Genomic DNA, 17,339 nt, shown 5'->3' on the forward strand with positions numbered 1-17,339 from the left:
TGTGTAGCTACATAGTGTTCTTTATGTGAAACAGAGACTCCTACATTACAATACAAGGTCTAACAAAAATCCCAAACATTTTGTTCGATTTCTCTCCACGCCGGCGAGGTTTTGAATATCAGGCCGATCAAGAGAAGTAAGCAAATAGAAGTAAACTGGAAAAAGTCATGGTCTTTGCAATACAATTAAAGGGAGAGTCTATTGAAAATTGAACTGCCATGATTCAGATAGAGCATGCAATTTTAAACAACTTTCAATTTTCTTTTATCATCAAATTTGCTTTCTTCTCTTGGTGTTTTTTTTTTTTGAAAGCTACACCTAGGTATGCTCATATCTAAGCTCTTGAATTCCGCCTCTTATCTCAGTGCATTTTGACAGTTGTTCACAGCTAGACAGCGCTAGTTCATGTGTGCCATATAGATAGCATTGTTCTCACTCCCGTTGAGTCAGCATTGGTTGGTTAAAATGCAAGTCTGTCAAAAGAACTAAAATAAGGGGGCAGTCTGCAGAGGCTTAGATACAAGGTAATTACAGAGGTAAAAAAGTATATTAATATAACAGTGTTAGTTATGCAAAACTGGGGAATGGGTAATAAAGGGATTATCTATCTTTTTAAACAATAAAAATTCTGGAGCAGCCCCACTAGTCATGATGCCAGACAGACAGTAGCAGAGATATTAAAGAGAGGCCTTGGAATTTAAAACAAGAAGTACATTTTTTTCTGACAAATTTAAGTTTCCTTTTATTCCGTCGTCCTCTGCATCACGTGGCCGTTATAAGAAAATCGCAGACTCATATTAATATATGAAATTGCATGTGAACTTTTGAACATACTTAGTAGGAGTTGGTGCCTCACAATCTCTGTACACTTCTCTAAGAATAAGCCCAACTGTTCAAGCTCTTTTATAGACAAAAGATCTCCAAAAACGAAACTCCAACAACTAAACAATTTCTACAAGTGTACGAGTGTGATAAAACTGTGAAGTATGACAAATAAAATGCTATACACTGCTGCAAACACTACTGTGATATGTTTGCCACCTGAGCATATCTAGATATGCTCTTCAACAAAGGATACCAAAAGAACAAAGTCAATTTGATACCGTAAGTAAATTGGAACTTTTTTTTCCAAAATTGCATGCTATACCTAATTGTTTACTTAATGTGCCTTTAATAAAACACACTTAAAGAAACAAACCATTTCAAAACATTAGTAACAAAAGTAGAGAAACAATAATGAAGCTGGCTTATGATAAATCAAACAAACAAAAGACACTTTACACTATTTTATCATAATTAAGCAATTAGCTCTTCAGTGTTTGCTAAATGTGAAGGCTGCCACAGAACAATGATGACATCTACTTAAATTTTCTTCATATTATATATGTTTATATTATCTTGGGTGTGTATATTTAAACTTTGTGGTGTAGACATAAACTTATGAAAAAACAGAATTTATGCTTACCTGATAAATTACTTTCTCTTGTGGTGTATCCAGTCCACGGATTCATCCTTTACTTGTGGGATATTCTCTTTCCCAATAGGAAGTGGAAAAGAGAGCACACAGCAGAGTTGTCCATATAGCTCCCCCTCTAGCTCCACCCCCCAGTCATTCGACCGAAGGTTAGGAAGAAAAAGGAGAAACCATAGGGTGCAGTGGTGACTGTAGTTTAAAAATAAAAATCACCTGTCTTAAAATGACAGGGCGGGCCGTGGACTGGATACACCACAACAGAAAGTAATTTATCAGGTAAGCATAAATTCTGTTTTCTCTTGTAAGGTGTATCCAGTCCACGGATTCATCCTTTACTTGTGGGATACCAATACCAAAGCTTTAGGACACGGATGAAGGGAGGGAACAAGACAGGTACCTTAAACGGAAGGCACCACTGCTTGTAAAACCTTTTTCCCAAAAATAGCCTCCGAAGAAGCAAAAGTATCGAATTTGTAAAATTTGGAAAAAGTATGCAGCGAAGACCAAGTTGCTGCCTTACAAATCTGTTCAACAGAAGCCTCATTTTTAAAAGCCCATGTGGAAGCCACTGCTCTGGTAGAATGAACAGTAATTGTTTCAGGAGGCTGCTGGCCAGCAGTCTCATAGGCCAAACGGATGATGCTTTTCTAACACCACATTCACTTTAACCTTCCGATTGCTTAGAGCCGGCAAAGAGAATGACTGGGGGGTGGAGCTAGAGGGGGAGCTATATGGACAGCTCTGCTGTGTGCTCTCTTTGCCACTTCCTGTTGGGAAGGAGAATATCCCACAAGTAAAGGATGAATCCGTGGACTGGATACACCTTACAAGAGAAAACTGTAAATTAAACGGGACTTTACAGGACAACAATTGTAAATTTGTTTATACCTTTTAGGCTAAAGTGTTTTAGAACAGACTCAGATGTGGATATACATTATACATATTTAAGTGTAATTTGAAAAACAAGAACCACTCACCTAAACCAAGACTGGCAAACTCATCCGAGTGCTGGTCCTTGGTGCTAGTGAAAGACCCTGCTCTGTTTCTCATGGTCCCAGAAATGTACCGAGGTTTCACACCAGTGCCTATTAATTGAGCCAGCTCAAGCTGGCTTATGCATTTTAAAATCTGTGTGATCGAAAAGAAGTTTTATTTGTTTAGTCATAAAAAAATACAACGCTTGTAAGATCAAAATTATGAAGCTTTTTATGTTAATATGAACCTCAATGTTTAGTTTTCAGTTATTTGATCTTGTTTGTATTGCATTAACACTCAAACATAGTGGCTATTAAACATGGGACAGATCCTGAATAAAATCTATAGCTATAGCATATTTAAATGGATAATATTAAATGCCAATCTTAACATCCAAACTCTTAACACATTCCCCATTCTGTCTGAACTTAAACAGATCACGTAACCAGAGGTGACCATATCTATCCTGTCTGGATTACAAGGAACATAACTCCAGGTGATCCAATCTATCTGAATTTTTAAGGCCATAGCCAAGCTCTAAGAATAGATGACTAGAACACAAAACTGTAGATAATCAGGTTTATTTGGTCTTAATTACAAGGATCAAATACTTTCAGATGATCATGTTTATTTGATATGAATGATCAGGTATGAAAAAGAAACCAGGATAATAAAATATGGGACTGCACTGGATGAGTACTGTAAGTTACACAGAAATTAAAACAGAGGTTTAAAATGTATATGCATCACCATCTAAATAATAATTCAGTCAACTGCATCCCACACTAAGAATTATACTCATCATACCTCATGCCATGAAGATCCCAAGTAGTTTCCATCTGTATGAGCCACCGTGATAAGAGTTTTGATGGTATCTATATTCTTCTGCTTCATTTCAGTAATTCCAGAACTCACAGTTAATAATGTAAACCTTGCAAGGGCCTGGACATAAGCATCTCTTTCAAGCTAAAATAACAGATATACATGTTATACACACACACATCTTTTTTCCTTTAATAAAAAAATGAATAAAGCTTCATCATAAATCACCCACAATAAGAACACAGAGCTAATGAAGTGTGCATGGACAAAAGGAGTTTGCAAAAGTCCCTAATAACCCAGAATAATAGCAGAGTGAATTAAAAGGAAGGGTTGAACGTCAAATGAATGGTGACACACTGAACTTAATCAGAAGAAGATTAAGGTGTCAAGGATGGATGGTAACATGGAAAGAGAGGTGGACAAGAGTATTTAGAAGAAAAAAAAAAAAAATAGAAATCGGTGTGGTGATCCAGATAAGGCAGAAAAAGCTAGAATAATGCAGTAATCTGGACTTTTAGAGAACCCACTGACAAAGCCAGGAAATACAGAAGACAGGTACTGAAAAAGACACCCACATTGATAACCAAGAGAGGACCAGTGTCAATGCCTGAAGGTAACAGACTTGTGATCAGACTTGAAACAATGATAATGGTTGACACACACACAGTGTTCTCCAAAGAAAAGTTTGTCAGTCGGGTGGCATTATGAAGTAGCCAGGTAGGAGCAGTATAATTTGTTGCAATATTATAACATTTCCTATCATTTATAAATGCTACATAACCAAAATGAATTGCATAATTTACCATAAATTGATTAAATGATAATTTGAGCAACAAACATTGAAAACATTTAAAGGGACACTGTACCCAAATTTTTTCTTTCGTAATTCAGATTGAGCATGACATTTTAAGCAACTTTCTAATTTACTCCTTTTATCAAATTTTCTTAATTCTCTTGGTATCTTTATTTGAAATACAAAAATGTAAGTTTAGATGCCGGCCCATTTTTGTTGAACAACCTGGGTTGTCCTTGCTGATTGGTAGATAAATTCATTCACCAATAAAAAAGTGTTGTCCAGAGTACAGAATCCAAAACAAGCTTAGATGCCTTCTTTTTCAAATAAAGATAGCAAGAGAACGAAGAAAAATTGATAATAGGAGTAAATTAGAAAGTTGCTTAAAATTGCATGTTATTTCTGAATTACAAAAGAAAAAATTTGGGTACAGTGTCCCTTTAATATTAACGAATGTTAGCTTAATGCTGTCTTACATTTTAGTCGGGTGGTCAATATAATCATATATATATAACACACATACATACATACATACATACACAGTTTACCAGGTAAAAGAAGAAAAAAATTGCTTATGAACAATTTAATATGTGTGTTATAGTTGTTAAACAACCGAAATGCAAAGAAATCTAAATGTAAACCTGAAATAATTCTTTACAGATGCTCTTTCATAAATGTAATAGTACCAGCTGTTTATCTAAATACAATGACCCATCCATTCTGTGTATCAGAATAAAAATACAATGGTTTGTTATCTTAAAGTCTAAATAGTATAAAGAACACATATATATATATATGAAAGAGTATGAGACAAGACAAGCGCCCAGGGGCACACTTCGTGTAATACGTTCAGATCATTTACTTATAATATAGCAGTGGGAAAAATCCGCTCTCACCTGGTTCAACCTCAACTTATGAGGTATGCAGAAAGCACTTCTGTTAGTGTACTCTCAGCTCTTGTAGTCCTCATGCGTGTCCTCAGGTCTCCAGTAAATCCGTGGAGTCTGCAGCGTATCCCTGGAACTCTGCAACCTTTATTTAAAGGGGACTGGGTTTATGGACTGGAAAAGTATATGGACTGTGCTGCATAAGATCCTAATTTCTTTTTTAATTTCTTCTTTTTGTAAGCAAGTTTTATCTTGTTTGTAGTGCTTGCTCTTAGTGTTTGAAACACGCAAGAAGTCACATCAGTTACAGGATGGTGAAAGTCGATGTTAGATGCTGGTCACAATATAACCAGGGTTATGTGGATTGCATCAGTTGATTCTCTTCCGCAAAAACTTTGTTCTTGGTTCAAATAGAGTCTTTCATGTGGTTTTTCTTAACATTGTTATAGGAATTACTGCCTTTAAAACGTCAATGGGTTTCACCCAGTTCTGGGCTTTTTCAAGAACAAAGTTTTTGCGGAAGAGAATCAACTGATGCAATCCACATAACCCTGGTTATATTGTGACCAGCATCTAACATCGACTTTCACCATCCTGTAACTGATGTGACTTCTTGCGTGTTTCAAACACTAAGAGCAAGCACTACAAACAAGATAAAACTTGCTTACAAAAAGAAGAAATTAAAAAAGAAAAAGAAATTAGGATCTTATGCAGCACAGTCCATATACTTTTCCAGTCCATAAACCCAGTCCCCTTTAAATAAAGGTTGCAGAGTTCCAGGGATACGCTGCAGACTCCACGGATTTACTGGAGACCTGAGGACACGCAGGAGGACTACAAGAGCTGAGAGTACACTAACAGAAGTGCTTTCTGCATACCTCATAAGTTGAGGTTGAACCAGGTGAGAGCGGATTTTTCCCACTGCTATATTATAAGTAAATGATCTGAACGTATTACAAGAAGTGTGCCCCTGGGCGCTTGTCTTGTCTCATACTCTTTCAGCTTTCTAAGAGGAACCTCGCCCCGCGGGGGATCATTCTTCTTCTCTCAGACGAGCAGCCTACTTCTCCATAGCACACAGGAACCAGTATTGTGGATATTAATGAACAATACATATCCATAGACTTGCCACATTTGACTGAATGAGACTGTTTTCTGTTTAACCTGCAAGTGTCTTGTGTACACATATATATTTTCCAGTAGTGGATGGGAAGATATATTAAGATTAACAGCATACTCATACACTTCTAGCGCTGATCTCTATAATCTCTATTACAATATATATATATATATATATATATATATACACATATATATATATATATATATATATATATACAGTATATACACATACACACAAGCATTTCCCAGTATAATAGGGCCTTAACCCATAACTTTTCGGTTCTAATGTGAAACTTTTTCAAATAGAGGCCATCAACATTGTTGATGGGCTCTATTTGAAAAAGGTTCACATTAGAACCGAAACGTTATGGGTTAAGGCGCTATTATTTGGATTATGCACCTTGTGGATTAAAGGCTATTTTGCATCGTATCCTGTGTTGCCTGCTTCATTTCAGTATAGCCATATATCCTTGGCCAGGTTTGGTATACTGGGGACTGCTTGTACTTATCTTATTCAGCAGTGCACCAGGCAGTTGAGTGGAAGGTGTGTTCCACTTTCTCTACACATATATATATATATATATATATATATATATATATATATATATATATACACAGTTCAGAGCATTTATAATCCCAAGTGTAAAGAAATAAACTTTGAAAGGCTGCATAGTTTTCATTCTAGCACATGCTCTCTGGTAAGTATATGCATCCTAAAGAACCCCGAGAACAGCTAATCAATGAGAGTCAAAGTGTACAACAAAACAAAACAGCATGCACAGTCACTCAATTTATCTGCAAAAGCGGTCTAGCATTAAAATTCCAAGTACACTTATCTCTGCAAATAAAATGTATAAAACCTTTTAAAGAATAACACTGAAGACTTGTTTTATCCAAGAGCAATTGGAAATGCTTCAGCAAAGTCTAAAGCATCTGGTACACTGTACTGATGTTTACTGAATATTATACTGAACCTAATCATCACTTTATAGAACCACAACTGAAAGATTATTATGTGCACAGAAGGCAAATGGATCTTTTGGAGCAAAATAAACTGCTGAAATTACCTATAGATTCTGATTCAGCTCTATACTTTTGTAAATATCCATTATAACATGAAAAGGGAGCTTTGGATGTGTTCAAAATTCTCAAATTGTTGTGAGAATCAATGAAATGTATAACAAGGTTTACCTGAATACTGAAGATGCATGCAATCCTGATCGCACAACGGATTCCCTCCAAGCACAAGGAAGCTACCTCTGTGTCATCACAGTCTTGTAAACCTACACTGAATGCTGCCAGGAACGGTGTCCATGCCAACTATAAAGTTAATAAAGTTACATTATTACATTCAGAAAAAATCATCACCACAAAGTAAACAAACCATTTCTAGAGTTTACTGCGCTAAATTGTAATGTGTGTTTGTTATGCTATTCAAAAAAAAATGTTAATTCAACACACCAAGCCTGAAAGTAAATCTAATAATAATTATAATAGACTGTGTCACAGAACTATTACTTCAATATTAATTTAAGCAACATTAGACTTATGCTTCATACTAAACCTGGCTCATCCTTGAAGGCTACAAGCTACAAAATCATCAATGAAAATACGATTTTTTTTTTTTTCAAAAAGGTAAAAAAGAAAACCAAAAAAAATAATTTTAGCCCTACACATTTGTAGAATAAAATCTAATATTGCATTATTGTTTTTTTGTTCAGTGAAAAGAAGCATGTTATTGTCAAATTAAAATAGAATGGTGTCTAATTATGATGTTTTAGAACATAATTAATAAAGCTGGGTAAAACAAATATGGAAAGTTCCATTTCCTGAAAGAAAACAGTAAAATATATGATTAAATGGACATTCTATTGTAAAAATAAATTGCATTCCTAGAAAACCACCACATAAGGTTATGCCTCATTGAAGAATATATCTAAATATGTATTTAACCCAGGTGAAGGCCTCATGTACTAAAAGGTGGGTGGAAAAGGAACCTGTCCACCTGCCTATGTGATGAACACAGGGGTTGACAAATCAGTAGTATCAGTATATAGCTATATAGAGAATATAAAAAAAAGTTAGGTGCCAGGGTTAAAATTCTAGGAGCCAGAAGATCTCTGGCTCCTGGTATTGTCAAGCCCTGGGTGAATGGGCAGTGGCCATACAGTGAGGGAAGGTACACTGTGCAAGAGCTTGCCTATCAATCACCCCGAACAAACGTGTTCAGGGTGTTTTATTTTGGTTACATCAGAGGTGGCAGAGAGGGTAAGAAGCAGCAGTCGTATGACCACTGCTCCTTACATTGCGTAAAGCACACTTACATGAGCAAGCGCAAAAGCAGCTTCAACTGTTTAGCACGTTGAGCCCGTAGTAATAAAAAAATAAAAAAAAAAACCCCATAAATTATGCTTACCTGATAATTTCCTTTTCTTCTGATGGAAAGAGTCCACAGCTGCATTCATTACTTTTGGGAAATAAGAACCTGGCCAGCAGGAGGAGGCAGAGACACCCCAGCCAAAGGCTCAAATACTCCTCCCACTCCCCTCATGCCCCAGTCATTCTACCGAGGAACAAGGAACAGTAGAAGAAATATCAGGGTGAAAGGTGCCAGAAGAATATAAGGACGCCCCACATAATTATGGAAATTATCAAGTAAGCATAATTTATGTTTTTCTTCTTAAATGGAAAGAGTCCACAGCTGCATTCATTACTTTTGAGAAAACAATACTGAAGCTATAGAGGACACTGAATGCCAAGACGGGAGGGTACAATAGGCGGCCCATACTGAGGGCACCAGGCCTGAACCCTCTACCCAATAAAAAATCCGCTTTGTCCGAAGCTGAGAAAAATTTAAGAGGAAAAAGCCCCAATGACACTGACTCGCAGTTAGTCCAGAACCCAAACTAGAGACCGCAAAACGGACTTGAGTGAGCCAACAGTCCTCCAGGAGACACCTTTGCCCAACAAACAGTCCCCCACCGCTCATCTCCACAAATGAAGGAGACACCAGCCGAAACCCCCAAGGGAACAAGGCAAAGGAGAACCAAGGAAACTGAAAAGTCCCCTAATACAAAAAGAACACCTCCACGAGTGAGCCCAGCTCACAGAAACCCAAAGGGGCCCAAACAGGGAAAAGAGGCCACGCCTATACCAAGCGAAACCCGGGATAAGACCGGGCGCAGAGACAGAACAGACATCCCCCCAATATCCTGCAAGCACGGAATGCAACTGAAGAGGCAAAGTACTCTCAGTGTTTGGCCATAGAATACCAAAGTATTCGACCATGAAAAAGTTTGTAATACAAACTGAAAAACCCCAATTTTGAAAACACAGTCCACAACAGGATGACACAGAGGATACTTGCAAGGAAGAAGCAGTCTAGCAAGAAACAGACCGCAAATGCAACCCCCAGACAGAGGGCACGTTCCAGGCAACCTAAGTCGCCGGACCTACACACAGGTACTTAAAAAGGGGAACACAAAAACCTCAATCGAGGCCCCCCCGAGAAGGAGAGTATATCCTCAGTTGAAAGGAAAATCTATACCCTAGCAGACCAAGCTAACAGGATAGACTCAACAAAGGTCACACATCCAGAGGTGACTGCGCGAACGCAGTTCCTTAGACGGCTCGGTCATCCTGACCTGCAGACCCACACTCAGCTGGACCAATCCAGCCTCCGGGATCCAAGACAGAGAAACAAAAGACTCCCGAAACAGGTATAGAAACGAGCGTAAGGATAGCACAGCCATCCCCACAGAGCACAAGTACAACCCGACTCTGAAAACAGACAACAAGGCCATAGACCTAAGGATCTATCAAATAAAAGTCCAACAAGTCTGCTTGGAGCCAGCAAGACCCCAGGGGGAACCAATCCCACCTTTCCGCCTCCCATCCATGAGAAGCCCCAAGCAAGGACTATCTCCATAGGAAGAAGAATATCCCCTAAAGAAAAGGGATGAAGCCGGAAGTCACTGGCTAATGGGAAGAGATCCCAAAACAGATGCCCTAGAAAAGGACCCCCCTACAAGTAGCTTGCCAAGCAGAGGCACAGCCAACCCATTCACCTGCAGAGCAGGGAATCCACAAGAACACTGGCAAGCTGACCAGGGGAATGCAACCCGAAGGTGTACCAGAAATTGGACATCCAGCGCCCGCAGCTGGGTATGAACCAACCACCCTTGAGGCTCAAACCACACGGCTAACCACTAGATGACATGGGCCACTCAGTGGCAAAGAGTAAAAAAATACTCAGAAAACCTGGCCAACCATGACCAAGTTAGGTAGATGGAGAAAGGACATAGCCCAAGTTCCCACTACCGTGGAACACCCCGACCAGCCCTGAGATCCAAGATTCCAAAACCACCCAAGACTGGGTCAGTAAAAAGGCCAAGTGAAGCATCAGTAACCGGAAGTCTCAGGGAGAAAAACAGGTCCGGGCACCTAATAGTTCAGGCAAACCTTACCCTAGAACTAAACACCCCAACCAGCCAAAAAGCCAGACACAAGGGTATGGATGCATATCCAGAACATCCCGATAGCGAGAAGAACTCGAAAGCTGTGACCAAAGGAAGGAACCACCCCTAGCTAAAGTCCAATGCTCCAAGGATCAAGGCTAGAAGTCGTATGAAAATACTTCTCAGAGCTTCAGGACAACCAAGGGATACCTCGAGGTCAATAAAATCCTACTAGCAGGACTAGTCTCCCTAACACCTCCGCACAAGCAGAGGACACAAGGAAGAGAAGGCACTAAGCCTACCCAGCTCCGGAAACCCCAGAGCTAAACAAAAGTACAACAATCAACCGGAAATACAGATCCCTAAAAGGAGATCCACTCACCCGGAGGCAATGGAAGAAGACCCAAAGGCCTCTTTAAAACTCAGTCAAGAGTAAGATGAAATCAGATGTCAGATAGAGTGACGCAGCGGAAAAACTCCCCTGCCCGGTCATCTATGACTGAAGGCAGAAACAATCCTTCCCACCTCATGGACCCACAGGTCCTCTCGAATGCTTAGTTGAACATGAAAAAACAATGATAACCTAAGCACTTGGCGCTTCTACCAAACCAACCGAGCAGAATAGCACCACGTGTCAGCCACAAGACCGAACGAACCTGACAGGACCAGCCTGCACCTAGGGTCCCAACCAGCAAGCTGCATAAATTCTCCCTCGTAGGGGAAAAAACAGAAAACAGACATTTTTAACAGAGGACTAACATGTCTAACAACTTCCAAAGAAGTAATAAAGAGTATCAATCCCAGAAGGTTCCCGAAGCAAACGAAAACAAATAAAAGACATCCCATCGGATATAAATAAAATATAAGGCAACCCGGAGGTTAACGTGTCTGAGCAACACGCGAAGGAGCGCAATCCTGTAACGGAAGGCACAACACTCAGGGACAGATACCCCCGCGGGGAACTGTAGAGGCCCCGGGACAATAGGGCACAAGCACATTCTCAAATAAATGTCTGGACTCTGCAGACAATCGCCAACATTATGTGGAAGCGAAAACGTGCTGCAACCTCCACGGGAAACACGCCACCCCACATGGAGGAACCATAAACTGGGTTACCCGCATGTGCAGAAGTATGATTTGGTGGGAAACTCGCCTCTCTGAAAACAGGACCCCCAGAGGCGTATGGCTCAGCAGTTCCTTGATTCCCAGAGCCCGAGGAACCAGGCACTCCAAAATGGCATACGGAACAAAACTGGTCAACAAGGCCACTCCGGATTCATCACCGGACACAGAATCTGAAATCAAAATAGTCTTAGTATCAGAATTCTCTGTAACTGAATCTGAAATTAACACAGTCTCAGCATCAGAATCCTCCATAACTGGATAGAGGATATTTAAATATGAACTAAAGTAGTGAAAACTAAAACAGTACCTGACACCCCCAATGGCTGGGGCACTCATCACCTCCTAAGACCAGACCCCTGCGGACTAGAAAATATCCTTCTTCACCACACGGTCGGGAATGCGGAAATGGAACAACGGAACGTAGCCACACCCGAACCAAGGTGAACCGTACAGTCCAAACAAGTGCGCCCAACCAGAAGGCCGCGTCACTTCCAAAGGCCTCAATGTTCCAACCATGAGCCCAATAAACATTGCACATAAGCAGGTTGAATCACATAAACATGATTATAACCCCCCCCCCCCCCTGTTTAATACCCCCCCTCAGGAGATATTAACCTTTGATTCCAAGATACTAAAAGAGACTAAACTGAGACCCTTATATATAAGTTAGACCCGCAAGGTGGTAGCCTCTCGGGAAACATTCACATTACAGTACATTTCAAATAAAGTAAAATGAAACGATCTTACCGGAATCTAAGCAACGGAACAGGAACACGGCCCTCCAAATGTGACAAATAGTAGCATCACCTCCACCTCCGAAGCGAAGTTTGACAACACTGATTGCTTGAGGAGCTGTTAATATGAGTCGGGATGGTTTCGCAGAAACCTCCGGACTCTAATTTTCATCCAAGCCCTTACTGAGAGGCTGACAGGACTACTTAAAACTCCTGTCCCATGCCGAAGAGTACTACCCTCCATAAGAGACAAAAACAAAAATTACAAATTCTGACACTTCACTGCCATCCTCCTGGGACGAAAGGCAAAGAATGACTGGGGAATGAGGGGAGTGGGAGGAGTATTTAAGCCTTTGGCTGGGTTGTCTGCCTCCTCCTGGTGGCCAGGTTCTTATTTCCCAAAAGTAGTGAATACAGCTGTGGACTTTTTCCATTTAAGAAGAAAAACATAATTTATGCTTACCTGATAAATTTATTTCTCTTGTAGTGTAGTCAGTACACGGGTCATCCATTACTTATGGAATATATCTCTTCCTAACAGGAAGCTGCAAGAGGATCACCCAAGCAGAGCTGCTATATAGCTCCTCCCCTCACATGTCATATTCAGTCATTCGACCAAAACCAGACGAGAAAGGAGAAACCATAGGGTGCAGTGGTGACTGGAGTTTAATTAAAATTTAGATCTGCCTTAAAGACAGGGCGGGCCGTGGACTGACTACACAACAAGAGAAATAAATTTATCAGGTAAGCATAAATTATGTTTTCTCTTGTTAAGTGTAGTCAGTCCACGGGTCATCCATTACTTATGGAATACCAATACCAAAGCTAAAGTACACGGATGAAGGGAGGGACAAGGCAGGAACATTAAACAGAAGGAACCACTGCCTGAAGTACCTTTCTCCCAAAAATAGCCTCCGAAGAAGCAAAAGTGTCAAATTTGTAAAATTTTGAAAAAGTGTGAAGTGAAGATCTAGTTGCAGCCTTGCAAATCTGTTCAACAGAGGCCTCATTTTTAAAGGCCCAGGTGGAAGCCACAGCTCTAGTAGAATGAGCTGTAATCCTTTCAGGAGGCTGCTGTCCAGCAGTCTCATAGGCTAAACGTATTATGCTACGAAGCCAAAAAGAGAGAGAGGTAGCCGAAGCCTTTTGACCTCTTCTCTGTCCAGAGTAAACGACAAACAGGGAAGAAGTTTGATGAAAATCTTTAGTTGCCTGCAAATAGAACTTCAGGGCACGGACTACGTCCAGATTATGCAAAAGTCGTTCCTTCTTTGAAGAAGGGTTAGGACACAGTGATGGAACAACAATCTCTTGATTGATATTCCTGTTAGTAACTACCTTAGGTAAGAACCCAGGTTTAGTACGCAGAACTACCTTGTCTGAATGAAAAATCAGATAAGGAGAATCACAATGTAAGGCAGATAACTCAGAGACTCTTCGAGCCGAGGAAATAGCCATCAAAAACAGAACCTTCCAGGATAACAGCTTGATATCAATAGAATGAAGGGGTTCAAATGGAACGCCTTGAAGAACGTTAAGAACTAAGTTTAAGCTCCACGGCGGAGCAACAGTCTTAAACACAGGCTTAATCCTAGCTAAAGCCTGACAAAAAGCCTGAACGTCTGGAACTTCAGCCAGACGTTTGTGTAGAATAGACAGAGCAGAAATCTGTCCCTTTAACGAACTAGCAGATAAGCCCTTTTCTAAACCCTCTTGTAGAAAGGACAATATCCTAGAAATCCTAACCTTACTCCATGAGTAACTCTTGGATTCGCACCAATATAAATATTTACGCCATATCTTATGGAAAATTTTTCTGGTAACAGGCTTCCTAGCCTGTATTAAGGTATCAATAACCGACTCCGAGAAGCCACGCTTTGATAGAATCAAGAGTTCAATCTCCATGCAGTCAGCCTCAGAGAAATTAGATTTGGATGGTTGAAAGGACCCTGAATTAGAAGGTCCTGTCTCAGAGGCAGAGACCACGGTGGACAGGACGACATGTCCACTAGGTCTGCATACCAGGTCCTGCGTAGCCACGCAGGCGCTATCAGAATCACCAAAGCTCTCTCCTGTTTGATCTTGGCAATCAAACGAGGAAGCATCGGGAATGGTGGAAACACATAAGCCATGTTGAAGACCCAAGGGGCTGTCAGAGCATCTATCAGCACCGCTCCCGGGTCCCTGGACCTGGATCCGTAACAAGGAAGCTTGGCGTTCTGGCGAGACGCCATGAGATCCAGATCTGGTTTGCCCCAACGATGAATCAGTTGAGCAAAGACCTCCGGATGAAGTTCCCACTCCCCCGGATGAAAAGTCTGGCGACTTAGAAAATCCGCCTCCCAGTTCTCCACGCCTGGGATGTAAATCGCTGACAAGTGGCAAGAGTGAGACTCTGCCCAGCGAATTATCTTTGAGACTTCCAACATCGCTAGGGAACTTCTGGTTCCCCCTTGTTGGTTGATGTAAGCCACAGTCGTGATGTTGTCCGACTGAAATCTGATGAACCTCAGAGTTGCTAACTGAGGCCAAGCTAGGAGAGCATTGAATATTGCTCTTAATTCCAGAATATTTATTGGGAGGAGTTTCTCCTCCTGAGTCCATAGTCCCTGAGCCTTCAGGGAGTTCCAGACTGCGCCCCAGCCTAGAAGGCTGGCGTCTGTTGTTACAATCGTCCAATCTGGCCTGCGAAAGGTCATCCCCTTGGACAGATGTGGCCGAGAAAGCCACCATAGAAGAGAATCTCTGGTCTCTTGATCCAGATTTAGCAGGGGGGACAAATCTGAGTAATCCCCGTTCCACTGACTTAGCATGCACAATTGCAGCGGTCTGAGATGCAGGCGCGCAAATGGTACTATGTCCATTGCCGCTACCATTAAGCCGATTACTTCCATGCACTGAGCTACTGACGGGTGTGGAATGGAATGAAGGACACGGCAAGCATTTAGAAGTTTTGATAACCTGGCCTCTGTCAGGTAAATTTTCATCTCTACAGAATCTATAAGAGTCCCTAGAAAGGGAACCCTTGTAAGTGGTAATAGAGAACTCTTTTCCACGTTCACCTTCCACCCATGCGACCTCAGAAATGCCAGAACTATCTCTGTATGAGACTTGGCAGTTTGAAAACTTGACGCTTGTATCAGAATGTCGTCTAGGTACGGAGTCACCGCTATGCCTCGCGGTCTTAGTACCGCCAGAAGTGAGCCCAGAACTTTTATAAAGATTCTTGGAGCCGTAGCTAATCCGAAGGGAAGAGCTACAAACTGGTAATGCCTGTCTAGGAAAGCAAATCTTAGGTACCGATAATGATCCTTGTGAATCGGTATGTGAAGGTAGGCATCCTTTAAGTCCACTGTGGTCATGTACTGACCCTCTTGGATCATGGGAAGGATGGTTCGAATAGTTTCCATTTTGAATGATGGAACTCTTAGGAATTTGTTTAGGATTTTTAAGTCCAAGATTGGTCTGAAGGTTCCCTCTTTCTTGGGAACCACAAATAGATTTGAATAGAATCCTTGCCCGTGTTCCGTCCGCGGAACTGGGTGGATCACCCCCATTAGTAAGAGGTCTTGTACACAGCGTAGAAACGCCTCTTTCTTTATTTGGTTTGCTGATAACCTTGAAAGATGAAATCTCCCTCGTGGAGGAGAAGTTTTGAAGTCCAGGAGATATCCCTGAGATATGATCTCCAACGCCCAGGGATCCTGGATATCTCTTGCCCAAGCCTGGGCGAAGAGAGAAAGTCTGCTTCCCACTAGATCCGTTTCCGGATAGGGGGCCCGCTCTTCATGCTGTCTTAGGGGCAGCAGCAGGTTTCTTGGCCTGCTTGCCCTTGTTCCAGGACTGGTTAGTTTTCCAGCCCTGTCTGTAACGAGCAACAGCTCCTTCCTGTTTTGGAGCGGAGGAAGTTGATGCTGCTCCTGCCTTGAGGTTACGAAAGGCACGAAAATTAGACTGTTTGGCCTTTGATTTGGCCCTGTCCTGAGGTAGAGCATGGCCCTTACCTCCCGTAATGTCAGCTATAATTTCTTTCAAGCCGGGCCCGAATAAGGTCTGCCCTTTGAAAGGAATATTAAGCAATTTAGATTTAGAAGTCACGTCAGCTGACCAGGATTTAAGCCATAGCGCTCTGCGCGCTTGGATGGCGAATCCGGAGTTCTTAGCCGTAAGTTTGGTTAAATGTACGACGGCATCAGAAACAAATGCGTTAGCTAGCTTAAGTGCTTTAAGCTTGTTCATAATTTCATCCAATGGAGCTGTGCGAATGGCCTCTTCCAGAGACTCAAACCAGAATGCCGCCGCAGCAGTGACAGGCGCAATGCATGCAAGGGGCTGTAAGATAACACCTTGTTGAACAAACATTTTCTTAAGGTAACCCTCTAATTTCTTATCCATTGGATCTGAAAAGGCACAACTATCCTCCACCGGGATAGTGGTACGCTTAGCTAAAGTAGAAACTGCTCCCTCCACCTTAGGGACCGTCTGCCATAAGTCTCGTGTGGTGGCGTCTATAGGAAACATTTTCCTAAATATGGGAGGAGGGGAAAAAGGCACACCAGGTCTATCCCACTCCTTGCTAATAATCTCTGTAAGCCTTTTAGGTATAGGAAACACGTCAGTACACACCGGTACCGCATAGTATCTATCCAACCTACATAATTTTTCTGGAATTGCAACCGTGTTACAATCATTCAGAGCCGCTAATACCTCCCCTAGCAATATGCGGAGGTTCTCAAGCTTAAATTTAAAATTAGAAATCTCTGAATCCAGTCTCCCTGGATCAGATCCGTCACCCACAGAATGAAGCTCTCCGTCTTCATGTTCTGCAAACTGTGACGCAGTATCTGACATGGCTCTCACCTCATCCGCGCGCTCTGTCCTTAACCCAGAGCTATCGCGCTTGCCTCTTAATTCTGGCAATTTAGATAATACTTCTGTCATAACAGTAGC

At 41.4% G+C, this 17,339-nt stretch overlaps 1 protein-coding gene across 1 annotated transcript in view; it reads right to left on the reverse strand.

The window, feature by feature from the left end:
• Window positions 1-17,339, reverse strand: part of ARFGEF1 (ADP ribosylation factor guanine nucleotide exchange factor 1) — a 489,402-nt gene that overhangs the window by 84,412 nt on the left and 387,651 nt on the right. The window contains 3 exon segments of the mRNA XM_053715099.1: window positions 2,452-2,602; window positions 3,257-3,415; window positions 7,265-7,393. Of these exon segments, the coding sequence (XP_053571074.1) occupies window positions 2,452-2,602; window positions 3,257-3,415; window positions 7,265-7,393 (439 nt within the window).

Source organism: Bombina bombina, chromosome 5 (assembly GCF_027579735.1).
Source record: "Bombina bombina isolate aBomBom1 chromosome 5, aBomBom1.pri, whole genome shotgun sequence".
NCBI lineage: Eukaryota > Metazoa > Chordata > Amphibia > Anura > Bombinatoridae > Bombina > Bombina bombina.